This window comes from Geospiza fortis, unplaced genomic scaffold (assembly GCF_000277835.1).
Source record: "Geospiza fortis unplaced genomic scaffold, GeoFor_1.0 scaffold366, whole genome shotgun sequence".
Lineage (NCBI taxonomy): Eukaryota > Metazoa > Chordata > Aves > Passeriformes > Thraupidae > Geospiza > Geospiza fortis.
The window spans coordinates 3,378,499-3,390,392 of record NW_005054342.1 but is presented as its reverse complement, the minus strand read 5'-3'; the positions used below and the strand labels follow the sequence as shown (position 1 = coordinate 3,390,392).

Here is an 11,894-nt window from a genome sequence, read left to right as displayed (position 1 = left end):
GAAAAAGTTTCAAGCTTTCTCTTGGAAGAGAGAAATATTTCCAGAAATCCAGTAGTACTTTGACAACTTTTTCATATCTTTAAAAATTTCTCTTTATCTCCAAAAATGTAAGAATCGGATGTGGAGTTTTAGGGCTAACTAGAGAGGTAAATGCAAAATGTTGTGTGTGTGGTGCTTAAACTCAATTAACAGTGGTTGGGTTATTCTTGGAAAGCTGTGGCCCAGTCCTTCAATTCACAATGATAGCTGTTGAGGTACTGAATTTTCATCATTTCCTGTTTGAGATCTCACCTTTTGGTGGGGGAGAAACACACAAGGAATTAATTCAGATTGTAAATTAACTTGAGCAAGGTGTAAACTTCTGCTTCAGCTTTGTCTTGGTTTTACACTAATTATACAGATATTCAGGCCTGTTTCTGTCATGTTCAGTGCTAATAAGATTCCCCCTATCCTTGAATCCAAGGTACTGGAAGAGATTAACAGCCAGTTTCAATTCCTAATTGAAAAATACATCATTCTCTCTTCGAAATTTCAACACTTCTGCAGGGATTAGCTTCAGGAAACAGTCTCAGGGTTAGATTGTAACCAGCCAGCTGTCACACAGAAGAAAGTGATGGACATCTTATTTAAATTTTTAGTGCTTTGTAAGCAAGGGTCAGAGCACTTAATACATGCGCAGCAGAGAGAATTTTGCCACCCTGCTCATGGCTGTAGAATTTGCATTCCATTGTAGACTGGGCCTCAGTTAAACTGGGGGTCTAAACAAAGGACACTGTCTCTGGTGACTGTCTCTGTTATTAACTTCCATTAAATCCCTATGCTTGAGTTGATTAAAGACTCAGTTAAATTCCAGTCACATCTATGGCTTCTGGAACCATGACAGATAATCCTCATGGCTCAACAGAAATAAAATCAGTGCCATCTTCAAGTAAGGACAAAACTGCAAGACCAAAACTGTGTACAGTCAGATTTGCCAAGCAGGTAGCTAAAAAATTGCTAAACGAGCATGCAAAGATCTGTCTGTGTTATTTGAAGAGTTATTCAGTCTTTCTGCTGAGTGGACATGGGGTATTCTTTCTGTGTTTGCAGGCATGAACGGAACAGCCATTTCAAACTTTACCTGTGTCATTTTTAATGTTTCCTTCATGAATTGCACCTGGCATGTGGGCAGGACTGCTACAGAAGACACCCAATATTTCCTGTACTGGGGGCCCTTGAAGTAAGTAGGTCTGCTTGAATATTGGGAATTTTGATTTGTGATTGGACATGTGACATTGTCAATGTTTTATTGATTCAATATTTCATGTAAAGGAATGAAAACGTCACAGAATGCCAAAATTACATCAAAGATACCTGTGGAAGGCACATAGGATGTCGATTTCAAAACGTGACAATAAAAAATAACATTCCTTATTTCCTGGTAAATGGGTCCAGAAGTGGACAAAGCATTCAGTCATATGAGGAGTGCATAATGCTATACGAAATTGGTAAGCATTTTTTCCATTTAATTTCCGGTTATATGTTAAAAGAATGAAGAATTCATCTCTGGGAAAAAGCATACATTTAAAAAATATTTCTCCCCATAATAGTTTTGAGTTTTTTTCACTTTTTCTCAGCCCTAAAGTATAAGAATGGACAAAAACTAACGAATACAGAAACAATCTGGAATCATAAGTCAGAAAATTTTGAACATTTCTATCAAATATTTATTCTGAGAGAAAGGTGTCATCTTTTAGAATTAACTAGCCAAGGATCCCTGAGGGGGACTATCTAGATGTTGATCTTATCATCTCGTAATGCTGTTCATCCACACAGTGAAAAGAAACAGTTACCTTAATGCTGTGAGCAAAACTCCCATTTTTTAATGGAAGAATGTTAATAAAATAAAAAATCTATTTAATTTGAATATAGTATTTTTAAAAACCCTTGAACCCAAGAAATAAAACTAAACCTTCAGAAATCATATGCTGAATTCAGTAAAATGTGATAAATGGCTTGTGTTTTTAGTTTTCCTTACTGTTGCAGCTGGTGCTCCAGGCTTCTCAATTGAAATGTTAAATCAGGAGTCCTGCTTCAGAATATGGGGACAATATAGAAATTCTGCTAAAGTTGCATCTTTTTAGATCAGTTGCTTGAACATCTACCTATATTTTTAAAATGACAGAGTGAAGAGAGCTCTTACTAATCAATAGTATTTCTGGTTATATTATTGTAGAAAAACTCACCCCTCCATTAAATGTCACAGTGAACTGTACAGAAGCTTCTTCTAGATGTAGTATTTGGTGGCAGCCACCCCGCACAAGTCACGTGGAAAACATGAGCTGTTTCAAATATGAAATTGTCATAGAAAACCAGGTAAGAATAATTGCGACATTTAACAGCATTTTGTTTGTCTCTATTTCCACACGTAACACCATACAACCCTATTCTCATTCCCTTGAATGAATATGGAAAGTAATATTGCATCCTTCAAAAATAAAGTTCAAAATATTTGTGAGCTTATTGTGTTTCAACAGTGAAAAATTAAAAAAAAAAAACTAAAGAAAGGAAACATAACTTAGCTAAATTAAATGTTTAAGAATGCAAAATATACACAGGCAAAAAAACAATGGAAAAAACATTGTTTGAGTTGATTTGTAAATTTTAGATCCTTTGTTTTAACAATTAAAATGTAAACATTTTGTCAACCTGAGCCTTTTTTTCTTTTGTTTAGTGCTTTGATGCTCAATTCTGTAATCATATTGAAATGGTGAAATATTTCAGAGCATCAGTGGAGAGGAAAAACCATTTAGTGGAAGAACAGCCTAAATTTCACAGTTTAAATGCCTTCTTTAAAAGAAGGCACTTAAAATATTGCATACATTTTTTCTTTCTGAAAATCAAACATCCATGAGCACTTAATATTTATTACCCTTTATTATATAGTAACAAAAGAATAATCTTAAAAATTAAACTTTTCTCTTGTTCTTAGGCTGATGCTGAGAAAAACAGCAAAACTGCATCTAAAACAGTAAGTCTGTATTAATCTAAGATATTGAAATTTCTTCTGTTATCAGAGCATCCCCCAGCCAAATTGGTTTGGTTTCACACTACCTGTTTCAATGTACTGTGCATGCTTATTTTTGATAAGTTTTCTAAATCTGAAACTTTAAACTGTTGTTTATAAAACTTGATACAAAAACACCTGCACATGTGAACTTTGATATTACTTCACAAAAATCTTCCATTTTACATTCTTTTTTACTTCCTAACAGATTCATATAAATGTAAAAATATGGATCATGATTCTGTGTAACACAAAAAATGTGGGGATTTTTTCTTTTATAATCCTTTCTGGAAAGAATTGAGACAAAAGGCAAGAAAATATTACCTCAAAGATTAGGCCAATATAAAGATGGCAGAAAAAAATAATCTGACTATTGAACTCTACTTCAATTTTGAAAATGCCCACTGCCAGATTGTTAAAGAATTTTTATCCCTAAAGTCTCATTGCTTAGCAGAGTCTAAGGAGCCAAGGAAACACACAGCAAATTTCATCTTCATATTACCCAATAACAAAAATATTCAAACAAGGGGAACGAAGATGAAACAATCTAACTTACTAAGGGATATTTTTCTACTTATTATTTCACTCTAGTCTGTTCACAGAAACATTATACAAATGTAAAATTTAAAATTTTATCATAATTATATAAAAATAATGCAAAAAATCTCATTCTACTTATTTTGCATTTAGACAGCAATCACTGAAAATTACTCCTACCTATATGAAAGCTTCAGCTCAGAAAAAAGGTACAGCGTCAAAATCAGAGCAACAGATGCAGGCTTTTGTAGAGTAAGCTCAAACTGGGGAGAGTGGAGTACACCTGTGGAGTTTGGTAAGAATAAAAATCCTTTCCTTGACCTTGTTCAGTTGTTACCTGTCTGCCTTATTTTTACTTCATGCTTACATATGGAAACACATTGATAATTGCACATTAATTTGCTAGGACAAAGTTAGTCGAAGAATTGCCTTGTCTCTTACTATTAGGGGGTTCTCCAATCATTCTTGGGAGGCAGTGCTTCCTGCACAGGGATAGTGAATGAAGCAGACCTTTTTGAAGTCTGTTGCCAGCTGTTTTACTTCTTCCATCTCTGCTCCTGACTTTATAATCTCCTGCTGTTGCTCTCTGGATCTCACCTTGGATATTTAAATACTCTGTAGGACTCAGTTCTTCTGGTTTCCAGTTACTGTGGACCCTTCATGTACTGTTCAGCCATTCTATTCCTTTGCATGCTACAGGGCAATGAGGTGCTGAGCTAAAGTCATCCCTTCATAGAGCATTTGACATGCTGATGCAAGGGAGATTGCACACAGCTGTGCAATCATTCGTGTCCTGTGATGCTAACCAACACTTTGATGATTCCTTGGTTTTCAGGAACACAACAACTTACGTCTACTTCATCATATATGCTGTTTCTGATACCAAGCCTGGCAGCAGGTCTCACATTTTTCCTTTGCATGACAGTGTAAGTCTTATTTCTTGTGCAAAATTTTTATTCTATAGTTAAAATAATACTTCTTCCTCCAACAGAAAATTTCTGGCTTCTTTTTGAATGACACAAGGAAGGGAGAAAATCGACACTGAGTTATACCAGGAATCATCTGCTGGATGTTCCTCAAGTATGCTCTCTACTTCTGATTCCCAACTTTCTTATCCACTTGATTAATATAACACAATGTTTTCCAATACTGGGCCAAAGCCTTATATCAGTACCTCTTTCCTACCATCAGACCCTGCAGTGTTGAGGGGTGGTACATGAAATTTTTTCCATGTTTTGACAACACTTCCTTTTCACATACTTAAAAAACAACTTCCTATGAGGCCTTAGTAAGTCAGAAAATAAGTTATTGTCATCCAAATTCTGAAAATAAAAATAATATTGTATTCAACCCATGTAATTTTTAGCTACTTTTGAGTTAGAAGAATACTATTTATGTCTCAGAGAAATAAAATAGTACCTCAGGAGCATTATTATATAGTATGTGTTCATGTGTTTGCAAACTAAGTCTTTTCTTTACCAAACCTTTTTTCACTGTAGAAGGGCTTATTTCAAAAAAACATCTGCTACAGTACCACAGCCAAGAAACCCATTCCGTGAGCCCTCTCCAATGGACTTCCAGGTATGCTTTCTTTCCATTTGCCTGAAATTCAAAAATTTAGTATCAAGGGTATGACCTAACTGTCAGACAGATGCACACAAGCAAGAATCAACTTTCTTTTTTTTTCTTGTTCTTGGGATATGGACAGAGAAAGTCCACACACAAATAACTTGTTTGTTTTACCTTTTCCGTTATGAAATAATTGTCATCTGTCTATCTGGAGCATTGGGGAAAATGCAGTTTCACCCTGCTGTCCCTATAACCCATATGCTATCACTAAAATAATGCTGAGCATGAGTTTCTCAACACAATAATACTGCAGCAGCAGGCAGGGAGAGAAGGGACAAAGAAATCTTCATTAGTTTTGCCATGCTAGTATTTGACAATGATGTTGAAGGAGGTAAAAGTTTCTAGGGTATGGTAAGCAAGAAAGCAGACCAGAATGTTGAGAGGTGCTAACTTATGTGGAACACTGGAATTGACTTGTGAGAAGCAATAAACAGACAAACACTGCAGGAACTGCCCTGCTAGAGAGCATGCTGCAGTCTGCAATTTGCAAAGTCTTTAGGTTGGCTGCAGGCAGGTCTGAAAGAAAAAATTTGTCTGCAGCGATATGCTGAATTACTGCTGAGCCTTTATAAATACTTTTATTTTATCTTCCTTCATCATGTTAACTTTTCTATATTTTAAACGATGATTTTTCCAGCTTTTTAGTTGAAAAGTCTTTGCTCCTCTTTGGGAGATATATGGAGGGATCATCCAGACATGTGTACCTTGGTCTTCTAATTGACAGAGTCCTGCTACAGGTTTTATACAATAAATAATACATTTTAATGACAGGAGATTCATAAATCATGACCTTGTGACAAATCTCATGCATGAAAAACTAACAAAATGTTATATTCTTCCTTTAATAGCCAGAATATATGAAACTATTAAAAAAACAAGGAACTGAAGAAATAACAGATATTGAAGAAGTGATGGAATGCAAGTGAAATGAGCAACTTGATTTTTTTCAAGCATATATACCTTATTGGCAGGTTTTTCATATTCTCATTTTCATATTCTCTCACTCCTGGAAGCAAGGAGAAGAGCATCAGCTGTAAAGACAATTCCCCAAGATCTTATCTCTAAAAGCCTCCTTGTATTTGGTTGCATTTTCTATGAACAGTAAAATTTGGACTATTTCTGGTTTTTAATATGATGAATACTACAGTATTTCAGAAAAAAAATATTTCAGTATTGCTTTGGAAGCTGTTTTACTGTTTTTCAACAACATGCAAAAGAATAATTAAGAACAACTAAACTTAAGGGGTTTATTCAGGATCTCCATTGGTTCAGTGTCTCAAAAAAGGTACAGCCATACTGAGATTGTGATCAGGAATGAAATTTGACATCTGTGTGAAAGCTCGCTGTATGAAGCCAAGATCAAACCTCTTAAGATTACTTGCTCATACAAAGGAGTAGTACTAAAGAGTTCTGGATACAATCTCCCCATAAGTCTATTTGTTGCCTCCTGTTTTTCATCCCTTCCTATCTGTGTTAGATAGGAAAAAAATACTTAATATAGGATTGCTAACAGGTAGCAGATGTACATATGTATATGTATTGAGTGGGAAATGTTGGAAATTGAGCATTTGAACTCTCCAGCAGAAGCCTGTCACTTGCTAATTGTGGTACAAGCAAGTTGTGTGTTTTTATAACACCTGGATGAAACAGAATTATAACAGCCTGAATCTTCCAACTAATAAAGAGATATGAGAGAAAGCCCTCAGTTTGGGTGCTAATCACATATTTTGACCTTCCATATGCATGAAACTGAATATGAGTCAGTCCTGCCCTGTCAGCCAGGAGGGCCAACCTTGTCCTGGGCTACATCAGGCACAGCATGGCCAGCCAGGCAAGGGAGGGGATTGTCCTGCTCTGCTCTGCACTGGGGCAGCCTCACCTTAAGTGCAGGGGGCAGTTTTGGGTGCCACAACATAACAAAGATATAAAGCCATTAGAGAGGGTCTAAAGAAGGGCTGCAAAGATGGTGAAGGGCCTTAAGGAGAAGCTGAGGCCATTTGGTCTGCTCAGCCTGGAGGAGACTGAGGGAGACCTCATTACAGTTACAACTTCCTTGTGAGGAAAGCAGAAGGACAGGCACTGATCTCTTCTCTTTGGTGACCAGTAACAGGACCCTGGGAATGGCCTGAAGTTGTGTCAGGAGAGGCTTATGTTTGGTATCAGGAAAATATTACTCTCCCAGAAGGTGTTTGGGCACTGGAACAGGCTCTCCAGGGCAGTGGTCACAGCACAAACCTGGCAGAGTTCAAGAAGCATTTGGACAACACTCTCAGGCACATGATGTGACTCCTGGGGCTGTCCTGAGCAGAGCCAAGAGTTGAACTCAATTACTTTTGTGGGTCATTTCCAGCTCAGGGTATTCTATAATTCCATCAAGTCTCAAGGTGGTTAAAGTCATCTCAAGTAACTGAAATCCTTTCATGGAAAATAAAGTCTTCTCAGTGATAAAATTCCACTAGACCAGGTTACTGTCAAGAGACCATCTTTGGAACTAATTTTTTTCTATGGTTCTGTGTTTCTAAATGAGCTTTCAATAAAAAAATATTTTTAACATCCTTTTAAAGCAGAACCAGAAAAGGATCCTTCTACTTAAGTTATAATTGCCAAAAGATAAAAGCACCTGCATTAAATGGGAAAACTAAAGCAAACACTCACTGTAATCTAAGGACGATTAAACAGATACAGTCTACTGGATTCTCTCCATCTTGCTTCACACAGAGTGGATCATGGCCATTGGTGCACCCCTTACATCCCCACTGCTTTCACTGTGAAAGCTGCTGAGACAGAAAAGTCATTAAGAAAACTTGTTATCTACCAGCACACTAATAAGAAAACCATAGACCATATCCATGAAAGAGTGGAGGTGATAGTAGGTGTGGGACTAAGGTATCACTTTCCCATCCCTAGGCAAAGACCCCAAAATCAGTGGGAAAGGATGGTCAGGCTTTAGAATCTTTTAACTAAGTGCCTTGGATGCTCACACAGGAAGAAGTCCTTTATTCTGGTCTCCTATGGCTATTCCTCTGTTCTATGCTAAAAACTAGAAAGTTCTTTATGCAAGGAAAAAATTAATGGTCTTGTCTACCATTTGTATTTTTGTGACATATGCAAAAGCTGCAACACACCAGTACAGCAAAACACCAGACAGCTCTTGTGAACACTCCTGGTTTTGTTGGAGCAATAAATTATTCTTCAAGTTTTTCTGAGTTCTAAGAAACATTTGGTTTGATACTGTTTCTGCAATGACTTCACTCCCTGCCCAGCCAAAACTCTGTAAACAGCCCTAGTGTCTCTGCCCACGTTTTTCTTCTCTGCTTTATTCTTTTTCCTCTTTCTCTTTCTCTTCTTCTCATTTTGCTTTCAACTCCTGGGTGATATCAAAGCCACTCAAGCTGTCTGATCTCTGAAAGATGACAGATTTTGGTAGCACCCTTAGTAGCACCCTCTTTGCTTGGGAATTTTTAAAATGTGTTTAATTTGTTTGTACTTTTGAAAGCCTTAGGTAAGGAGTTTGCTTAAATATAGACAAGAAAAGAAATCCCCTGGGTAGAACAGTTCCCTTTTCTGCAAAAACACCACTGTCCTGCTGGTCTGTTTGGATTGTTCTGTTGCAGTAATTCCAGTTTAAAGAAAAAGTAGCCAAATCAAAACCTCAAACTCCACTCTTCCTCACTGTGTTTCAGAGATACATAATCTGAGAGAGCACGCAAAAGCACACTGCTTCCCTGCTGCCTCCTCTGCAGGCTCAAGAGATCTTCAGAGTGAGAGCATGGAAAAGCAGGCAAATGAAAATTCTGACTTCTTTCATTTTCCAGAGTCCCAGTTGACTCTCCATCACATTTCTTATGGCTCTGATTTTACTACTTGGGTACTTGTCACTCCCCTTCTCCACGAAATGTAGTATGTTACTGCCACAAAATTGAGTGCTTTCTTCCAAAGATGAGGACACAATAAACTGTAGGGTTTTACTTTTTTGTGATCCAAAGTCCTTTCTTCTGTCTTTATAGTACAGTCAGTGTTCAAAAAATATGTACATGGTTATGTATAGAATTTATTTCATCTGGAAGTAAAGTGAAACTTCTGAAAATTGACTGCTTTTACCTCTGAACAACTATCATGGGCTCAGACCTGATGTCCAATCTTTGACTTGCTTTGTCTGTTGACCTCTATAATGTGATAGGAGTAGTCATAGTGATTCTCACCAAAATGAGCTGTGTATTTGACTAAATCTGCTTTTTTTGGTAGAATATACATCTATACATACATGCTTGTCATTCCCACCCTTTGTCTCTCAGATATGCTTCAGAAAAACTTTGTCACATTTCTATTCTCTACTAGCATGTGTAGAGAGTCAACATCCATGAATTGGTCCTCATAGAGCCAACATTGCCTTAGATCATTACCTCTCAAACCACAAAAGACCAGGCAAGGCTCTTTTGATTCTCTCATGACTCTTGATTCTGTGGATGACTGAAGTTCTGGATGCTCAAAGTGAGTTGTTCATCTCCTCAGTTAACACCAAGTTATTACCAGATGTGATTAAATGCATGAACACAACCACAGAGTGCCACATCAGTTCTTTTTCATGCCTTTCTCTATGCTTTTAGTACTGCATGTGAGCAGAAGTGAGGTAGGTTTGGGTTTTGGGGTTTTTTGGGGTTTTTTTTTTGTTTGTTTGTTTGTTGGGGGGGGTTTTGGGATTTTTTTTTTGTTTTGTTTTGTTTTGTTTTGTGGTAGAAAATAATTTTGCTGTTAAAAAGTTTCCAACATAATGAGTAGACTTGCTTCACTACACCTGCTCACTTTACACTACGTGTGTTGAGGGGAAGAAACCAGGTCAGATATCCTCTTTGTGGTGCTGGCTGGCCTCAGCAACAGCTCCGTATAACTAATATTTACAATCAACATGAGATAACGAACCCAGAAAATGACTGCCCACTTCTAGCCCATCAGTCACCAATCTCACACTCTAGCCAGAATCCAGGAAGCAGAAACACTCATGAGCCTGGGCATTTCTGGGTCTCTATAAAGTAAGGTCTCTTTGTCTCTAGGGAAGACAGCATTGAGCTACCTTTGGCTTCCTCTCTTAGACATAACTATATCCTCCCAGTCATCTGTGAATAGCTGATACATAAGAACTGCTGCTGATATGGTTAAATCATTCCATGTGTCAATAAAGAAGCTGTAGGATTGGAATGACCTCAGCATTTTGATACAGGCAATTTTATATATATACATATATACATACATATATATATATATATATGTATAAAATTTTGATAAAAGCAACTATATATATATATAATTATATCTATATAATGTATATTATATGTATTATATATAATATAATGTAAAGGCCATATATAGTAGCCAAGAAACAGAAGTGTTAGAGAAGTACATGGGCTGTTCTCTTTCATACAAAGTTAAAAAGAGTTAAAAACTCCAAGCAAAAGGGATCTGCATGTTTTTAAGAGGAAAATATTCACATATCTTGATGTTTGAAAAATGTCATATTTTCTAGTGATGCTTCAATTTCAAAGTGAAGAAATGAAATTACTTTACCTGGATTTTAAATCTCCATATTAAGCAAATTACATTGCCTGCTGTGAAACAAAGCCTTTCAGGGTTTAAAGGAGCTTTTGATGTTTTATACTGTTTGTAATAACTGTCTTCTTTAGAAAATGCATGGCTGTGACCCAAGAAGGTAATAAATGCCCAAGAGCAGGGCCTGGAGTGTCTGTTTGTAGTTGGATGCTTACTACCTGCAATTTTTTTCTGTTTTAGTGGCAGTTTGTAGTTTGGCTATTTTCACATTGGGAGAAGAGAAAAGAGGACAAACGCACATCACACTTTCTAGTAGTGATATATCTTATCTGAAGACATCTTATCCAAGATTCAAAATCCCCTTTTTCCATCTGCTTAAAGAACATTTACAGTTTACATTGTGATTTCCCTGGGAACCCCCACAGATCTGGTTATCCCTGCCCAGTCCCTGGAGCTTCCCCCAGCGTGCCCAGAGCCCAGGACCCCATATCAGCCCCCTGGATCCATCAGCCCCTGCCCAGTGGTACCACAGCAGGGCCATTATCCAGGTTCCCCCAGCCCTGCCCTGCCTGGACATGGCCCCTGCCAAGCTGGGCCCACCCTCAGGCCCATGGCCCATCCCTGTCCCCCAGGATGTGCCTGGTGGTCAGGGCTGGGTCTGCCCTGGGTCCACAGCTGCCCTGGGCTGGGCTGGAGGTGGGGTGGGCTGGGTCTGCCAGGCCTCACCCTGATGCCCTCCATGGAGAACCCCCATCTTCCATCCCCCACAGATGGTTTGTACGGAGAGATGCTTTGTACTCCTCAGTATTGTTTAGAGCTAGAGAGAAATACCTGTAAATTTAAGCACTTGCTGGATACCCAAACACCACCATACTCTGGTGCAAAAAAAGGGGAAATTTAACCAGCTAACTTCTTGTTCACGTTATAAGAAATCCTGAGTTGGGCAATTACAAAATTTGCTATGAATCAGGGGGGAAGTGATGAACATTTATTTTGCAACACTTCCGATGCTAAGATGGTTCCCCAAAACACAAGCAGCAAGGGAGACAGCCCTATTTATAGTTATACTGCCTTTTAAAATATAGTCTTTCCATCTTCTCTGAACCTGAAGATTGTAATAGAAAGATAAACGAGGTAA

At 37.7% G+C, this 11,894-nt stretch overlaps 1 protein-coding gene across 1 annotated transcript; it reads left to right on the top strand.

Annotated features, from left to right (window-relative positions):
- Positions 1–876: 876 nt before the first annotated feature.
- LOC106631862 (granulocyte-macrophage colony-stimulating factor receptor subunit alpha-like) lies at positions 877–11,487 on the top strand. The gene is made up of 9 exons (XM_031058367.1): positions 877–928; positions 1,090–1,219; positions 1,312–1,487; positions 2,216–2,355; positions 2,972–3,010; positions 3,737–3,878; positions 4,419–4,509; positions 5,083–5,164; positions 11,182–11,487. Exons 1-9 carry the CDS (start codon positions 877–879, stop codon positions 11,485–11,487), a joined length of 1,158 nt encoding a protein of 385 aa, XP_030914227.1.
- The last annotated feature ends 407 nt before the right edge of the window (positions 11,488–11,894 follow it).